Genomic DNA, 19,093 nt, shown 5'->3' with positions numbered 1-19,093 from the left:
ACCCTATTTCTCACCCTATATCTCTATCAATATACCCTCCAAATCCACTCTCTCATTCAACCCAAACCCCATACCACTACTATGATCCTCAAAATAACCCTTTTAGACTCCCCCTACTCTACCCCTCCTTCCATCATCTGACACCTCTTTTATCATACCGATCCCCCAGAACAAGCCTTCTTAAACTCTTCCCTCTGACTCTTCCACTTCACATCCCTTTTTACTCATTCCAAGCCTCCTCCTACTGCTATGACCTCCAAAAAAACAAAACAAATTATTCACTGTTCTATCCCTCCACTATCCTTTTCAATCAAAATAACAGACTAACATGTCCACTTCTCAAATTTATAATTTCACTATACTAATTCACAACTAATCATTTATGGGTTCCAGAGTAGTGCGTTACTCGCCGAAAAAATGCTTCAACACCTCATCAGGGGTAGCATTCACTATATAAATGCACACCTTTTTCCCTGTTCAATACCTCTGCTACTCTTCTATATCCAAATAACTGAATAACATATCCACAACTCAAATTACTTTCATATTTCACTATACCAATTCAACACTAATCCTTTATGGGTTCTGGAGTAGCGTGCTACTCGCCAAAAAAGCGCTTCAACACAGAATCAGGGTTAACAAGCCCTATATACATGTAAACATTTTCCCTGTTCTATCCTTCTCAATCCAAATAACTGACTAATATCCACCACTCATATTACTTTCATATTTCACTAAACTAATTCACCAATAATCATGTATGGGTTCCGGAGTAGAGTGCTATATGCGAACAAAGCACTTCAAAATCCCATCAGGGGTAACAAATGCTATATAAATGCAAACCTGTTTCCCTCTTTTATCCCTCTGCTATCTTTCTGAATCCACATAACTGACTAACCTATTCACCACTCAAATTACTTTCATATTTCACTATTCTAATTTAACAGTAATCCTTTATGGGTACCGGAGTATCATGCTACTCGCCGAAAAAGCACTTCAACGCCTCGTCAGGAATGCAATTACAATACAATACAGTACAATCTATGATGGGGTTTAGCTATACTTCTTGGATTGTTATAAAGTTTGGGTCTCCCTAAACATTTCATATTAGAGGAGATATAAGCCATCCATGGGATCAAGGAAGAGTTATCCATATTCATTCAATCTTGCGTGATCAGTCTGTTAGACCTAACTCCTCCTTTGTCCAAAGCTTCAGGGGACAGAGTCAAAGCTGATCAATAATATAGCCTAAACCCAGCTCTTCCTTATACAGATGATCTTTGTCTGGTTCAAATCCAACTTTCACATCACTATGAATTCTGAGCCAGTCCCCATAATGTGTGCTATATTTGCCTACATACACAAGACAATCCAAGGGTATTAAACTGTTTTATTGGCTAGATGTTTTCAGTGTCGCAAACCTTACCAGTCATTATGATCAATCTCAAAGATTTTCAATCCTATCTAAGAATATGTAATGTTGGAACTCTGACAGAACCAAACTTAGGACCCAGTTTAGAGTTTGGCAGACAAGGTACTCTGTTGCAAATGGAACAGAGTACCCTGCCCGCCAAACCCTCTGTCTGTCCGCCTCATTTAGAGATGGAGAGACCTTGAGTATTCCATTGAAGGATCCCACTTTGACTTTGGTGACAGAATACTTCCACTGACTTCCTGACGGGGGAGGAACATTACAACATCCTTCTCTATTTAGGTTGGGTAGTGTAATGCCTTTCTTTTCCTGTCAAATGCTGCCAGGAAAACACTAAAGGTGAGCAACAGGAAAACAACAATAATGATCCCCATGCTCTGGGAGAAAATTGTAAGGGTGGTGGGCTCACTAGTCTTTGTTATTGAAAAAAAAATGTTTTAATGGTCTGGAGTATGGCTGACAAAGCCAGCGACATCCATACACCAAACCTTTAGTACATTGAAATGACAATGGTTCATTTCAATGTACAGAGAGGAAAGCAGTTCCATTGGTGATCTCTAAACCTGGCTGGCGAAGTATCCTCGAGATGGCGGAGGCCAAGTCCTCTACCATCCAGACGCAACTAATCTATCCACCAAACTTTAAATCAAGCCCTAACATTCTTGTTTTAGCTGCCAATAAGCACATTTAAAACTTAGAGCAATGTTAGTTTCCTACTAGCCAGCAGTTTGGAAAGGCTTTCAATGTCACTGAGACCTCGGTTTTATGGGGCACGTCCTAAAAGATATCATGTAAATCAATTAAGCAAAAATAGATAGTTTGGGCAGGAGACATATTCTTATTTGGGACAATTTTATGACCGAAGCAATATATATGTACATGTCTGGCATTTGTACAGCACATACCTAGCCGAACGCAGGGGAACACTATATAGGGTCAAAGAAGGCAAAGACACAGTCACCAAGTGATTTGAGAAGTAACCGGTTTATGTACTGTTACTGAATTATGATGCAGCGTTCTTTAAAAGGTGTCTCTTCTGTTTCCTGGAATGGAGCATGGCTACGGCAGTCCTGGTGGATATAAGGGCATGCGATCAGTAGTAAAGAGTAAATAGTTGAAAAGGCCATTTGTATTGTTCTTCCATCTTTAAGCTTCTTTGTCTCTAGTCTGATTGCGCCCTGGCTATGGCTGAGTTGAGAGCCACCAGAGATGGTAAGCTTTCAGCTACATAGGTGGGGGTGGAGGCCATGATGGCTTTGTAAATGTTGTCATTATTTTGATTATCGTATGGGCTGGCAAAGGGAGAAAATAAAGTCTAACCAGGATGGAGTTGATATCATATTGCTTCATGCCCGGATAAGACGTGTTGTGGCATGTAGTAAGCCCTTGAATGTAGGAGGGGGGTCGTGCGGAGTGGAACATTACATTTCCACCCAACAGATTCAAGGGTACCGTCCAGTGTAAATACAGCTCACTTGGCATTAAATGAAAGCTGGAATTTGAAGTCATCAATGTTCATGTCATTGAGTAAAGTGTGTACTATTCTTGCTTGTTTTCTTGGCAATTAACAGGAATTCTGTCATGGTGGGATTGAGCTTCAGGTATGCCTTGGGCATCTTAGTCTGAAAGAGATGCAGTCAGTGTTCAGGCATTGAATTTGTGAAGCAGAAGAGACTATTATATGCTGTGCATCATAAGTATATTGGCAAATTATGAAGCTTTCATTAGTAAATCGAGCTCCAAAGATCTCCATTTAGAAGCGGAAGATGACAGATGGTATGGAACTCCCAGGGGCTCTGCAGGTGATGGGAGTTCTTCTGGGACCTTGAGGTCACCAAGAGAATGAACTGTTGTTGGTTGTCAAGAGAGGAGGCGAAGCCTTGAATGGCATTGCCCTTCATTCCCATTTAGGAGTTTAGGTGTGGATGACAGTGGAATAGGTGAAGGTATCAACGGCACCTGAGGGGTCCATCATTAACAGGTGTAATCTTCTGTGGTTAGGTGGGGATAGTTTACTTGTGTAAAGTAACTGTCTCTATGCCGCAGTGTGATCCAAAGTCTGATTAGAAACCATGAAGGAGATCGGTGTTGTGATGTGATCTTGTTAATCCTTGACTAATCAAATCAAATCAAACAAAGCTTTATTCGATTTCCGTAGAAAAATCATGAAAACACAGCAATTCATTAAATGGAGTTACAATTTTAAATTGTTCATGAAAATGAATTTTGATGCACCCCTAATTACATGATTTACTTACAGTAAATTGATTTCCTACATTTAACCACACTTTTTAAGAACATTGATAAAATCCAAATTACATATTCATTCTCCAGGAACTGTAACACTAAAAAAGCCGGGCGGCATTGTTTCATACCTAACTTTTTTAAGAGAAGTAAAATCCATTTTTTCTTTGTATATTAGCAAATTTGCAAAATAAAACCACATGGATAGTTGTTTGCTCTGAGCGATCATCTCAGGGACACAGTTGCATGATTTTTGTCCAATCATTCATTGTTGGAAAGCTGATTATTGTACGGAGTGTCTGAGTCTGAATCTTGTCAAAGGGAATCTATGATACAGACCACAAACATGTATAATGTATGGTTGCATACTGTAAGTAATTAAAATAATTTGGTTATGCAGTACTGTCTGTTTCATTATTTCTTTCGATAGTCTGAGAGATTCCAATAGATTTAGGGCTTTTGCTTTCAACATTTTTCTTTACCAACTGCTCATTTTATTTGGATCTCTAAAAAGCTTATGATGGCCTAAGTCAAACATAAAATCCCAGATATACTTCAACCATCGCATAACAAAAGTTTTTTTTTGTGTTTACCCTAAATCATGCATAAATGCTGCAAAATGATTTAACATTTTATGTAGGCTCACTTGGGTGCGAGACAGTAAAACAGCATCATTCGCGTACAGTAATGCCGTTATGGGTCGCCTTCTATTTGAGGAAGGTCTTGACATGTATTTGACAGTGCTTGGCCAAAGTCAGTTATGTAAAGATTAAAAAGAAAAGGGGCCAACACACAGCCTTACTCCCTTGTTTATTCGAAACAATGCTGTACATTCTCCATTAATACCGTATTGTACTCTGGCTTTTGCATCCTTATAAAATCGTCTTAAAAAAAGAATAATAATGGGGTCAACTCCCAGATCCTGAAGGATCCTCCATAATTTGTCATTCTTCATGCAGTCGAAGGCTCCGGTGAGGTCGAAGAAGGCTAGGAACGGCCAGCCTTTTTTAACAAGGGTATACTTTCCTACATTTAGATTTAGGCTTTGTTCTACAGTCCCTAGACCTTAACGAAAGCCGAACTGTAGTTCAGACAAAATCTTATTATCCTCAGCCCACTCCTGCAAACTTTCAATTATGATGCGACCAACCACTTTCGTCAGTGAGTCTAACAAAGATATTTGCGAGTAGCAGGCTGGATCTTGGCAATTTCCTTTTTTAAATATCGGGACTAAGATTTACTTAGCCCATGTCGCTATTATTTGGGAGGAACAACTAGCTACGATGACCTGAGTTAACAGTGGACCCCATAGAGTTATGTTTTTATATAAATCTACAGGAATCCCATCAGGGGCGGGTGCCTTCCCTCCCATACTTAACATTATCGCACAATTTACTTCGTCCAGGGTGACCTGAAGATCAGTTATTATTGGGGTAGGTACTAGATCCTCATTATCTAGTCAGCTTACTTCAGTCTCATTATACGGGCCGCTGTTAAATATATTGGAAAATTGCTCCACCCATTGCTCCTCCATTATTGCATTTTAAATGTACGCTGCATCCCCAGAGTCCAGAAAAGGGGTCTTTACAGCCCTCCAAAAGGCCAACCCATCCCTCCACATTGCGGCCTCATGCAAAGCCATCCATGCCTCATCTCTCAGCTTAAGAGCATTTCTGTATATCCATCTTGCCTGCCCTAAAGCATACTAATTTCTGGGAGATTTATGTGTCTCGAATTTTAACTTTGAATAAGCCTGGGTACACTTTGGGGCCGATTCCGATTCGGGAAAAACCGGTCCGAATAGCCGTTCGGAGCGTTTTTCCCGTACCACTCGTACCCTGCAACGTCCCAAGTACGTATGACAAAGTACGATTCGTACCAGGAGCCGTACTCCGTACGAGTCGTACAGAGACCGTACGAATCAAATCCCCGTCCGAATCTCCCCCGGGAACCCACTGTACGCGACATCTGTACCGTTCGCGGCTGGTTTTTACGACCCAGCCAGTACGATACGTGTTGGGTACGCACCGTATGACCCTTTTTCTATGGGAGCTGAAAACAGCCGTAAAAGCAGAGTTCATACCGAAACAGGTACGGAACAGCCCCCACGGGTACGGTGCGTACCCCCCATGATTGCAGGGGTACAGTGCGTACCCCTGCGATCATGGGGTGTACGCACCGTACCCCATGTACGATGGGTGTACGCACCGTACCCCATGTACGATGAGTGTACGGTGCGTACACCCATCGTACATGGGGTACGGTGCGTACACCCCATGATCGCAGGGGTACGGTGCGTACCCCGGCGATCATGTGCTGTACGGACCGTACGGTGTGTATGTGTTTGTGTGCTTTTCCGTACGACTCGCCCTTACCTGACGTGGACCGTACGAATCATGTCCTCATACCCCGGTCTGGATCGTTCTCGTCGGGTCGTACGGCATGTGTACAAGTCGGACAGCATGTGTACGAGTGGTACGGTTCACGGTTTCAGCCTTGCAATACGTACGGATCGCGACGATTCAGACGGATTCACGGAATACGGATCGTACTACGCGACTCGGACGGACGGGTACGATTCGTACGGAGAGGGCTCCGGATACAAATCGTAGGGACGTTTTTTTTCCTGAATCGGAATCGACCCCATAGTGTCGAACCATCCTTTTGTATTCCTATTTTGTTTTCCTTTTTGTACAAAAAGTTCCTCCTAGTTCACATCAGTGATGTGTTGAAATGAAGTTTAGACTATTTCATGTGTGGCTTTTTCCTCTAGACAAGCCGCAAAGGCGAACTTAGTCTTACTTAAAACATCCCGTAAAATTTTAGGGAGAACCACCATCGCCCAGCGCATAGAGTAACCATTTATTCTATCAATTGACAAGTTTTGGGGGGTGTGGTCGCTCTTAAATTCACTATGTGTCAACCGACTAATGTGTGAAATAGAGACACTCAGTGGGAAGTGGTCACTCAAGGTGATGCAGGGATCCTTGTTTATATTGATCTTACCAATTGGAGTTGAGTGTCAGGCCAGTTGCTGGCAAGGTCATCAGGGTCTAGTGTGGATTTCTTAAGGAGTGGAAGGACATGGCCTCTCTTGAGAGTGTCTGGGAAGATGCCTTAAAAGAAGGAGGCATTGACAATGGTGAGTAAGGCAGACGATTTCTCCACAGAGAGCACTTTTGATGAAGGATGAGGCTTAGACATCAGGGTAGCTGTACAGTCATCTTTAAATCATTAACATAAGTTTAGGTTTGTAAAGAATCTGTTTTAAAAGAGGCTGGCTTGTATGGAACCAATGTTTTTTACAAGTATTTGTTAGACTTTTTTTTCAACGACTTCCTCTCAGATGAGCATTTGAACCCTCCAAACATCATTATATTGGAACACTGGGCCTCATCTTGAGTTCTGTAGAGAGGCAAACTCTACACAATGTACAAATACCTTCGGAACAACAACCCACAAAATGTTACTACATCCTGATGAAAGTAACAACTAAACTGCATTTTATTAATTCTAACTCACTACAGCACAGTCAATGGCCTCAGAGAGGCACCACCCTATATAACTACACTGCACCCTCAGGGTGCTAACTCACAGCATCAACTCACTACACTGCATCTGAAGGAGAGTAACCCATAGCAGAGTACTGCATTGAAGGGTCACTAACCGCAACACTCTGCATCAAAGAAACACCCTCCCACCACACAGACTGTAATTCTAAGGGAACAATCTGGCACAGTGAATTGCACACTAGGGATACAAACACACTAACCAACTATATTGGACTATATTCTAGGAACACAAACTCATCACATGGCAAGGCATCATAGGGACATTAATCCAATGCGATGCATTCAATGGACAATGCCATACTACAATGTTCTGCATCCTGGGGGTCACCAATGCACCACAGCCACTTCAGTGTACGCTAGCAGACGAAAGCCTACTGGAAAACCTAGGGAGACTTACTATACACTGACTGTTATGCTAAACACTTTAACTCACAACAGTGAATTGCATCCTTTGAATACTTATGTGACATTGCATTGTACGAATAATAATTCACATAATCACATCTTAAAGATGTAACCCTTCCCACAGTGCAGCATTCCATTAACACTTTACCACCACACTGAATCATATGGACAATAACCCACATCTCTATACAGCATCCTATTAACAAAATATATTCTTTGTATCTTAGAGACACTAATCAAAAACACTGCCCTGCTAGGGTCTTAAACCCACCATACTGCACAGCATGAGGTTCTATAATCTACCACACTCCCAGGTATCCTAGAGAATCTAATCTTCCAAATGGAACTGCAGCCATGAGGCACTGGCCTGCAGTTCACCATGGCAGCCAAAATAACTACATGGCACTATTCCTACACATTATTATCATCTACACTCTAGCGCTTCTCAGGGACAGTATTATATACTACTCCCATGGGAAATGAATCCACCAAAATAAACTGCATTGCAGCGACTATATTGCAGTGCACTGCAACTTAAGAACAATACTCAGTCACAAAACATACCAAGGCAATGCAAGAATCTTCTTCAATTAGATGAATATTTACAGACACTGACTTAACTAAGATTATGGATGGGCTGGAAGTGCTCAGCAGCTGAAACAGCCTTCTACCATCTTGGAAAACTAGAGGGAGGGCCTTTGTTAGAATGTTTTACCCATAGGTAGAAAAAGAGCTAACTAGGGGGAAAGTGTGGGCTCCGCTTCAAAAACAAGGATGTGAAATGATCACTTTAATTGGTTTAGCGCTGGGTGTGCACTTTGCCACGCAATATATGTACTAACAGTCTGCATCACACATTTCTATTTGCAGGGGTCACAAAATGACCTTCCAAATGAATATTTGTTGGACACACACAACATACAACACCCTGCAACTTACTGGAAATGCATGGATGGAGGCCTACATTTGCATCCTTTTTTACGCACCATGTGTCCATTAAAGGTTCTGGGAAATCTTGGTCAGGAAACATCTAAGTGGGGTGGCTGACTATCCATAGGCAAGAATGGAGAGCTGGCTTGGCTGGTGACAAAGGATTCCTTCCCTAAAGGGTATGAGTCTGAGATAAAATAGTGGCCCCATTTGTGCAATAAATCATGGCAGCAAAGCAGAGGAAGCCCTGGAGTGAAGAACAATGACTACTGCCCTTATTTTAAAAAATTAACCCAATAGTGGAAACAGTATGGCCCAAGACCAATAGTACGGGGTAGTGACTAGCACTGAGTACACAGCCCTGAGCTGAAGCTGTGGTGGTGAGCAGCAGCAAGAGTCTACTAGTGAACAACTTATTTTTTCTGCAGAGGCAGGTCTGAGTTTGCAGGGAGCAGCATGGTTCCCCCGAAGAACAGCAGCAGGTGTAGAGGGAAGGCTCCCAATGCAGAAAGGTAACAACACAAGAAGCATAGTGAGTGATTTGGAGATACATGGCATTGTCTCCCCAGCATGGGAGTGCTGGGAAGAACGCTTAGAGATCAACAACTCAGGGCCCACAGCCAGATTAATTTAGCAGAACATTTCTTCCCTGCACCTTCTGAGACAAAACTGTAATAAAGGAGTTGATTGGGTGGATCTGGTCCCTAATAGAGCCATCAGGGGACTGAGCTGAGCGGCAGGCCAGTTCACACCCTTCAGAGGGAACAGAGTGAAACAGAACTGATCATGGGCTCGCAACCATACTTTGAAACAGCACATGAGGTTTAAATCTACTATGCCTTCCATCAAAGCACTATGGGACACCAGGAGGTTACAGTGGACAATGCACTAAATACTAGTGGCAAAGAAACCAGACCCACATGTTGCAGGGGCCTTGGTGTTAGTCCCAGTAGGGGACTGCCCTTGGGTGACAAAAACAGCTTAAGAAGAGAGCATCAAAAGAAGAATTCGGGAGCTAAATCCAAGAAGATGACCTCTAGTGAGGCATGGCCCCATACCAGTGAACCTAGAGGAGGGGAGGCAACATGGCGGCTTTAAAGGGGAAAAAGGACACATCAATCAAAGATATGCTAGCAAAGCCACAAGAACAGAAAAAGGAGACAAGCAGAAGAGACAAAGCTATAGTCAGAATGTAGTTGGCTCTGCCTTTCCCAGGTGAATAGACAAAGACACGATCATGAGGCAATAGCTAGAGGACTTCACCATCATTCAAAATGTGTTTGTTTCGAATTATAAATCCATGAAACACATATATCAAATTCACAGTTCATTAATATGACAATCCCACAGTAAAATAAAAAACTGTGATTAAAATCAGCCACAAATGGAAATATGAGTACATTAGACAATATCTAGGGGTTTTACATTAATAACAGCCGCAGTTCCTACTAATTAACCAGTAGGGATTCAATTAAAGTAGATCAGAAAACATCTTGATGTTTTACACATCCACAAATGCTGGTTCGGCCACTGCACCTACACAGAGTCTGCACGGATATGTATTATCCAAACAGCATGCAGGTACTTGCCTTTACTAATCAATACTAATCATTACCACTTCCCTTCCGTCAGATTTTCATAACCTCAATGCTAGCTGGGAGGATGTTAAACCCAGCAGTCGGCACAAAGGTAGAGCTTATTTCAGGAACTTTGTGATTGGCTTCACTTCTTTATATGAGAAATACCCAAGAGATACAAGATTTCAAAGCTGACATAAGTACCTTGAGGAAAGAGTGTGCTCTCTGGAAGAGGCAGTGGAAAGTAGATTCGAGGAACAGGAATTTCTCAGAAAGGAGCTCATTGTAGTACAAGAACAGAACAGAGCCTTACAAGGGCAACTGGACAACTTTGAAAAAGTGCCAAACAAAAAACCATAGGAATGCGAGGAGTATCATGTAGAGTGGAAGGAATATGGCTAGAAGATCTTCAGAAGCTACTGGGATATGAAACATTCATGGTAGAACTAGACGGAATCCACAGGACATTGGGCCCCACATTGACCAAGAATGGTCCACTGGATAGTCTGATTCCATCCAAGTTAAAAAGTAGATCATGGTAACAGCAAGGGAGAAATGAAACATCAACTTTGAAGGTCACAGCATTGCTTAATGTAAGGATTTCAGCTGCTGTGACATTACAGAGAAAATACCCTTTCCAATCTGTTACAAACTCAAAGCTTAGATATGGAGGTGGGCCATAGTCTCTTGAAATGGCCAGCATTACCAGAGAGGTTTAATAGCAGAGACAAAGATTATCCTGATCTCTACTGTAGAGGAGAGCGAGGTTGAATATATTAGATTGTAAGTAGCAGTGAAAGGCTGCCCCAAAGCACTCAGACAGAAATGGACAACAGTATCCAGCAAGACGTGAAGGGGAAAGCCATTATAGGAAGACTAATTTGAAGCGACGGTGAGGGCCAAAAGACTGTGGCACAGATAACAACCAAATTTATGAGTTAATTTCAAACGAAAATGTCTTATCTTGGTCCGTTGTCCACTCAAACCCCAAAAAGGATCCACCGTCCAGAGATCCAAAAACTGACCAATGTTACTCCAATAATTCGAGGGAGTGGAATCCTCTTCATGAAAATATCACAGGGTCAAAGATTGTTGATTCCCAATTCTTTTCTTTTTATTCAAATCTCAGTCACACATTGACGACAGTTTCAAAATTAATTCCAATGTTCCAAGCAAATCAAAAGATGATCAAAATGACATCAGACAGCCGACGCGTTTCGTCCAATAACGGACATCATCAGGGCTGTTGAGAAAAAAAGTTTGTTTTAAAAAACTTTTTTTAGAAATAAGACAATATGCATTACCTCACATTAACCGAATAACAATTCACATCTCTAACAATATTCCAACACCTGCCTATTTCACAATCTAATATCATTACAAATCGTATTCATTTAGTCAAAACAAATTATTATCCTAGCGTGTTTTACAAATGAATTTATGAAGCTCACAGAATTTTCCCGAATCACAGATACAGTTTTGTTATCTCAATATACATTCCCAATATACAATAACGCCTACCTTTCAAATCGCTTCTCTAATGACACTTTTCTTTATCCAGTTCACATCAAATTAATAAGCAACAGTACTCGAAATCTGTAAAAAAACATCATATCAGTATATAAGGTACTTTTCCCTATTGTCACTTCATTCATTCTATTACTAAAACTTATGTTTTGCTAGAGGATACTTGATTGAAACTGTTAATATACTTAGACGCTATTCACATTAATATTTGATCCTAGTCACGATCATGTTCCTGGTAAAAAAAACATTTATAAATAAATCATCTGTACATTCGTGGTCCCCTGTGCCTATCTCACTTGCCAGTCCTTTTTCATGTTCTATTGATGAATTCTTACCTATGTACTATGTCTATTCAGCTGTACGCCCTCTGCTTCCCTTGTTCTTCCAATGTGTCCTATAATGTACCCTGAAAACAATATATAATCCAGCCAATAATTTTTCATTAATACTCCTCCTTGACACATAACATTGTGTTCCAAAGCGTAAACACAAATAACTGCTTACCACAATGCTTGCCACTATGACTATCCACCTTTCCCAATTATTGGCTGGATTATATATTGTTTTCAGGGTACATTATAGGACACATTGGAAGAACAAGGGAAGCAGAGGGCGTACAGCTGAATAGACATAGTACATAGGTAAGAATTCATCAATAGAACATGAAAAAGGACTGGCAAGTGGGATAGGCACAGGGGACCAGGAATGTACAGATGATTTATTTATACATTTTTTTTTACCAGGAACATGATCGTGACTAGGATCAAATATTAATGTGAATAGCGTCTAAGTATATTAACAGTTTCAATCAAGTATCCTCTAGCAAAACATAAGTTTTAGTAATAGAATGAATGAAGTGACAATAGGGAAAAGTACCTTATATACTGATATGATGTTTTTTACAGATTTCGAGTACTGTTGCTTATTAATTTGATGTGAACTGGATAAAGAAAAGTGTCATTAGAGAAGCGATTTGAAAGGTAGGCGTTATTGTATATTGGGAAAGTATATTGAGATAACAAAACTGTATCTGTGATTCGGGAAAATTCTGTGAGCTTCATAAATTCATTTGTAAAACACGCTAGGATAATATTTTGTTTTGACTAAATGAATACGATTTGTAATGATATTAGATTGTGAAATAGGCAGGTGTCGGAATATTGTTAGAGATGTGAATTGTTATTCGGTTAAAGTGAGGTAATGCATATTGTCTTACTTCTAAAAAAAGTTTTTTAAAACAAACTTTTTTTCTCAACAGCCCTGATGATGTCCGTTATTGGACGAAACGCGTCGGCTGTCTGATGTCATTTTGATCATCTTTTGATTTGCTTGGAACATTGGAATTAATTTTGAAACTGTCGTCAATGTGTGACTGAGATTTGAATAAAAAGAAAAGAATTGGGAATCAACAATCTTTGACCCTGTGATATTTTCATGAAGTGGATTCCACTCCCTCGAATTATTGGAGTACCATTATAGGAAGGCATGACAAAGTAATGTGAAGGATTCATCATCCAGCTATGGATGCCACCTGTTCGGCCAAAGAGAAGCATGAGGGACACATGTAGGGCCTCTTGTGCAAGTAGTGACTGAAACAGAATGCCTTGGGGGAAGGCTGGTAACCATGAATTTTAAGATCACGATTATGGAGTGGACAGCTTCCTTGATAGGGCAGTAATATGGTAAAATTCCCACATGTAGTGAAGTGGAAGGGACGGTTGGTTACATACATACGTATTTTATCCTGCTTGGCACGGGCAGGGCACTGAAGTTGTTTTTGTTTAGTATAGTTGATGTGTTTAGGAGGTTGTGGGGAGGGGGTTGGGACCTAGGGAATGGTTGTGTTTAGTTCCACCTGCACCAAACAAGCAACAGCTTTCAGACACTGGCTCTACACTGGAGACTTCTCACATAGGCGATAGTGGCTGGTAGCTTGGGAGTAGCGATGTAAAGGTCAGAACTAATGGTCAAGTTGATTAGCTTTAATGGTGGGTAACTTAATTACTTGGCAAAGTACCTGGATGTCTTGAATAAACTATAAGCCAAGGAAGGGATCATGGCCCAGATGCATGAAGCTAAAAACCGCTCGCAGACCGGTATTTTTGCATTTGGGATGCATCATTCCAAATGCAAAAATCGCAAATTGAGAATTCGCTAAATTGCAATTACTTGCATTTAAGGAATCTCAAATTGAGATTCCTTAAATGCTATGCATTAAAGTTAACAAAATAGCGATTTCGCTAATAGGGCTCGCAAATTACCATGAAGTACAACTTCATGGTAATTTGCAAAAACTTTGCAAAAACTTTGAAAAATGCACTAAAGTGCACAGATCAATTTCAGGGGTGCAACAGGGTGTCCTTTGGACACCCCTGCACCCTTGAAATCGCATTCTAATTTTGCGATTCGCTGATTGCGTTTCGCAAATTGAAAATTCTTCCCATTCATTCCTATGGGCCTCTAGGCCCATAGGAATGAATGGGTAGTTATTCCTTAATTGCGACTCGCAATTTGTGAATCGCAATTAAGGAATTTTAAGAAATCGCAATTTTTAAAGTGATTTCTTCTTGCATACCATTTTGCTATTCCTTTTTTGCGATTCCTTATTTTTCGCTAATAAGGAATCGCAAAATGGATGCTTGATGCATCTGGGGGCATATGTATTATACAGGAAACATAATGTTTTAATTTAAAAGTACTTCTAAAGTGTAGGAATACCAGGATGTGTCTTGGCACTAACACTGTCAAAAGGTCAATAAAGTCGATTACTGATTACCAAAGTGCCAGGGTTTTAAAGCCTTTCTGAAAGATAGAAGATTTGTCATGGATTTGATGTTTAGAGAGAGAGTGTTCCATCATTTAGCTGTGCAACCAACAAAACTTCTCCTGCCCCAGGAGGAGCGTTTGAACTTAGGGACAGTGACATTTGTGGCCCCAGTGGAACGCAAGGACCTACTGGGAGAGTACAATTTGAAGCTGCCATTAAGTAGAGACCATTACAATAGTCTATTTTAAATTAAACTAAGGACGTCACTACCATTTGGTGTAAGTCAAGGGGAATGTAAGGAAGGAAGAAAGAGGAGACAATGGAATTACCGATCTCCATAAGCAAACTTCTAAATGTATTACCTTCCTGACCGACGTTGGTCGAGTACCTAGCTCTTAAGGCCACTATGACGGGGACCAAAATTACACCTCATTACTAAACTGGAGGACCTCTGTCTCATCAAAGTTTAACTTCAAACAATTATTATTCATCCAATCACTCACTGTCCGCATGCAGTTATGAACTCTGCTTCCAGTGCTGTTGTTGCTGGAAATGGAGTGCCGTCGCGTAGGATGGCAAGAAAATCTGTCTAGAGAAGCTACATACACGTTAAATAACATTGAGCTAAGCGAAGGCCCTGAGGGACCCCGCAGGGCAAAGAGAAGGGATCTGACATGAACTCCTCCAGTGTCATGGATTGTTCTCTTCCGCAGAGGAAGGATTTTAAAAGGGCCATTGCAGCCCCCTTGGTCCCAATGTTGTGGAGACAGCCAATCATCACTAATTACTATAAGCAGACTGGCCCATTTGAGAACCAAATGATTTCATAAGCAATATTTAGCATATAGCCTGGCTAAAACCCACAAATCAGCTTCCATAAATTCCTTTGAGCTAGTGCATAATTTGTGCCTATGTTTGCCACTTGCTCAGCACCAGCACCTTTTTCTACACTTCATCACATACATACCACCACATGGTGGTGCTGTGCGTCTATTTTTTTAGCAGAATTTATCGGAGGAATGTTAAACAATTTAATATAGATATTTTTAATGAAAAAAGTAGCATGTAGATATGCTTTTACGGCATTTAGCAGCAGCTGTGGGCTGTGCCAGCTGCAATGGACTCCTGCTAAATACTTCAGACCCTGGCATGTAATTGATTTTACAAATTATTCACTGTGTTGGTCAAGCTCTTCACTAGATTAGCCCAGTCTCAATCAACCAAAAATATTTGGAAAGTTCAAGTAATCGTGTGTTTTAAGTAAGTTTGCCCCAGCCAAACTATGACTGAAACGCTTATACAAGTGAACATATTTTACTTTACCTAAAAAAACCAAGTGTTCCAAGTCGATACTGAATTGACACCACAACAACATTTTCATATGCAGATAATGCAGATCCATCATAATAGGATGCACCACCATTGATAAATGCTCCTCCGTGGATCCACACCATGACCTGAAGGCAAACATAATGATTACTTGACAACAGAACTTTAGCAGTAATTTTATGTTTACAGTATTTATCAGATGTAATTCTGTTTTGAGAGCCAGGACACGTGAATCCTTTTTAATATCAGTTCAATACATCAGTTCTGCAAGCACAACCTTCGAACTGGGCAAAGTCAGTCTATATTATCCTGAAGGCACCATCTTCTTTAACCAAATTTTGCTGGTAATCTTGCAGTTGTTAACCAAATATTGTTTTTACTTGAAACTCAAAGCATCTGGTATACATGTTGCTGCTCAAATCCAATAGCTCAATAAACCATTAGACAAAAATAAACATTTACATGGACATATACATGTTGTTTTGTAGAAAATATAATACAAATATAATGCAAAGAAAAATATCATAATACTAATAATATAATGCAAAGAAAAATATCATAATACAAATATTATAATGCAAAGAATCAATGGAAGCACATCTAAATGATAGTATGCCTTATTATTTGAAGTATATTTTTGCTTCCCTGTCTGTGCTGCTCAATTTTGGGCCAGAGAGAAGCAGATCTTTTCTTAGTCAGCCTGGTTTGTGGACAACATCTCTGTCAAACATTATATTGTGAGCAAACATTGCTTCCAGAAGCAGCTATGCGTACCAAAAGGACAATTCAATTGTAGTACTTAGTGTTATAGATTGAAATTGCAAGGGCAAGGGATAGAGTGTCATGGCTTGGAGGTGCCTTTGTGCCTTAAGAATCGAATGGTTAGTAGATAGGTGTGCATGAAATGTTTTAAGCTCATTTATGTACCTATAGTGGTAGAGGGGAGACCGAACGACAATGCTGGTTATGGTAACTGTGGGCCAGAAGAATATGCATAACAAAAAGACAACTGTGTTTTGGAAATTAGGTGCATCAATGTGAAAGTCAATTGAGAAATAGTCAAGACATTGGACAATCATTATTTTTCATTACAGAGTCCTGCAACTCTTTTCCAGGTGGTCTCCATAGTAAGGAATGTTTTTTATAATGTCTGCTAAGGCAAGAAAAATTGGGAATTTCCACCTAGGTAGTTGGCTTAAGTTTCCCTCTTTCACCTCATTTGTGTGAGGTGTATTAAAAAACTACTGACCCACCTCCTTCTGGTGATATACTGGCACAGAATGCACCATGGGTGGAAATTGAGTAACACAAGATTGTTGGATGCCGGGTATGACTTCAGATGATTTTGTGGGTTACCGAAGGTAGTCGACGAGCGGGGACAAGGGGTACATTTGGGTGCTGGTATGGGATGCAGACGTGAGTGTGTGGTAGGAGATATGGGACATTAAAATTGCCTGTAGGATAGACAGTACTCAATGCTGGGCGTGAGTGATGGCCGCTGACTTGTGCCAGTCCTTCTTTTGTCCTGAGTGGCAATTTGGAGAATCAGGTAAAGTTTCTCATTGCTGCAAATTGCTGCTGACACTGTCACCTTTCCTTATCCTTTGGAAAGATCTCAAAGTTTCTTAAAAATATGCAACATGCTAAGTCCTGCCCATCCTTATAGCTCATGTAGGAGGCTGGCTTAATATATGGTGCACACTTATTTAAGTGAAGAACCTTGCACAAATCCAGACAACCCTTATGGTGGTTTTAGTGGGCTTAGACAACCTTAGAAAGCACTTTAAGTGGTAGCTGTGGAGAGCAGCTTTCAGGCTTAGTCCACAAGGAGTGTTAAGCAGCTTGTTTTACCAGATCTAATCATGTAGTGTAGGTTAAATGAAAAAGAACCACAGAGTGTAGTTATAAAAATATGTCTATTTATTACACAACACTCAGTAACACATTGGTATATCTCCTACCAGGAGCTATCAACACAAATACGCAAAATACTTCAATTACAAGAGGTAAGTATTTCTCCTACCAGGAGATATCTACACAAATACACAAAATACTTCAATTGCAAGAGGTAAGTAAACACAATACACAGTGGTATCTAGGGGGCTACCTACTATATACTAAGAAAGTGGAATGCGAACTGCAACCATGTCACAACACACATGCCAAAATGACTTTTTCCTTGTTGTTTTTACTTCATCTGTAGATCCACTCCCTGTGTTCTGGGTACGTAAACACCACTTTTATTTACCATCATAGTGTAGATGGCATTTTATTTCGATCCTGAGGAAGTGCCCTGATCTATAAGACAACCATGGCACGAAACATGTCGATCACCAGAGAGCTGGACATACACTACTAGATACATTATTACTAGTCCTGTGCCCCTCTCATTTTTTTATTTTAGGCAGTTTACCTTCCCAATAAAGTTGTTTACCACTAACTGACCTATTTTATTGTTCACCACACTCCACATCTACACACTAGGCCTCTCACCCCCACTGCACCCACCGGCTGGAACAAAAGATCCCTAACAAAGAGCCCCGGTTCCGGGTGCCCATCAGGTATTGCTGCGCCGACCTGACGAGGGGCAGGCTCATATGATGAAGCATGACACCTAGCTTGCTGGGTGTGTGAGAGCCATAGTTCCTAAAAGGGAAACCCCCCCTTTTTCCCTTTTCACACACGGAGTGATCTCTCCGGACCTTCTACCTCCTCGTCCTCTATCCAGCCTTCCACCACCCTCTCACTGAGGAACTTCGTACTTTATTTGTCGACGACACCAACTGGAGTATGCAAGTAGGGCACCAAATGTGCCCTTCAAAGCAGTCTACTGGTGCTGGCAAGCATTCCCACCCCAGCCCTATACAGTAAGTCTTGTCTGGGCGGTGGTCACACCTTCCTGTGACAGGAAACCAATTGTTCTACCTTCCCCTGCTCAAGCTCAGCTCAGCAGCAGGAGGGAGGAATCGTGTCTGGGGTCGGCAGCAGAACTAGCTTGCTGGCAGACGCTGGACAGCTGTTACCCGGAGTTCTGGGGGCTTCCCAGAGGAGCCCCTCAGTGCATGGAATCATACCTTCAACACCAGTAAAGGTGTTGAGGGGTGATTCCAATATGTTTGATACCAAACATGCCCAGGTGCGGCACAGCCACCATATAGTCAGCCATTGTGTAATGACAAGTGGCCACTATATGTATTAAAATGGCTGACCGCACTTACAAAGCCTGGAGAATCAACTTTGGAGTTGGTAAGTATGTTCTGCTCTTGCCGAGACACCCTCACACTTATAATCCAGCACCCTACCTACAGGA

At 41.1% G+C, this 19,093-nt stretch overlaps 1 protein-coding gene across 4 annotated transcripts in view; it reads right to left on the bottom strand.

The window, feature by feature from the left end:
* LOC144797772 (fatty acyl-CoA hydrolase precursor, medium chain-like) overlaps window positions 1-19,093 on the bottom strand; it is a 300,448-nt gene that overhangs the window by 204,680 nt on the left and 76,675 nt on the right. For all 4 annotated transcript variants that reach the window (XM_078668531.1, XM_078668532.1, XM_078668534.1 and 1 more), the window contains exon 5: window positions 15,778-15,911. In XM_078668531.1, coding sequence (XP_078524657.1) covers window positions 15,778-15,911 — 134 coding nt within the window. The remainder of the gene's footprint in view (window positions 1-15,777; window positions 15,912-19,093) is intronic.

The sequence above is a fragment of the Lissotriton helveticus genome, chromosome 12, assembly GCF_964261635.1.
Source record: "Lissotriton helveticus chromosome 12, aLisHel1.1, whole genome shotgun sequence".
NCBI classification, from domain to species: Eukaryota; Metazoa; Chordata; class Amphibia; order Caudata; family Salamandridae; genus Lissotriton; species Lissotriton helveticus.
Note: the sequence above shows the minus strand (reverse complement) of the source record. Positions and strands in the feature narration are given on the sequence as shown.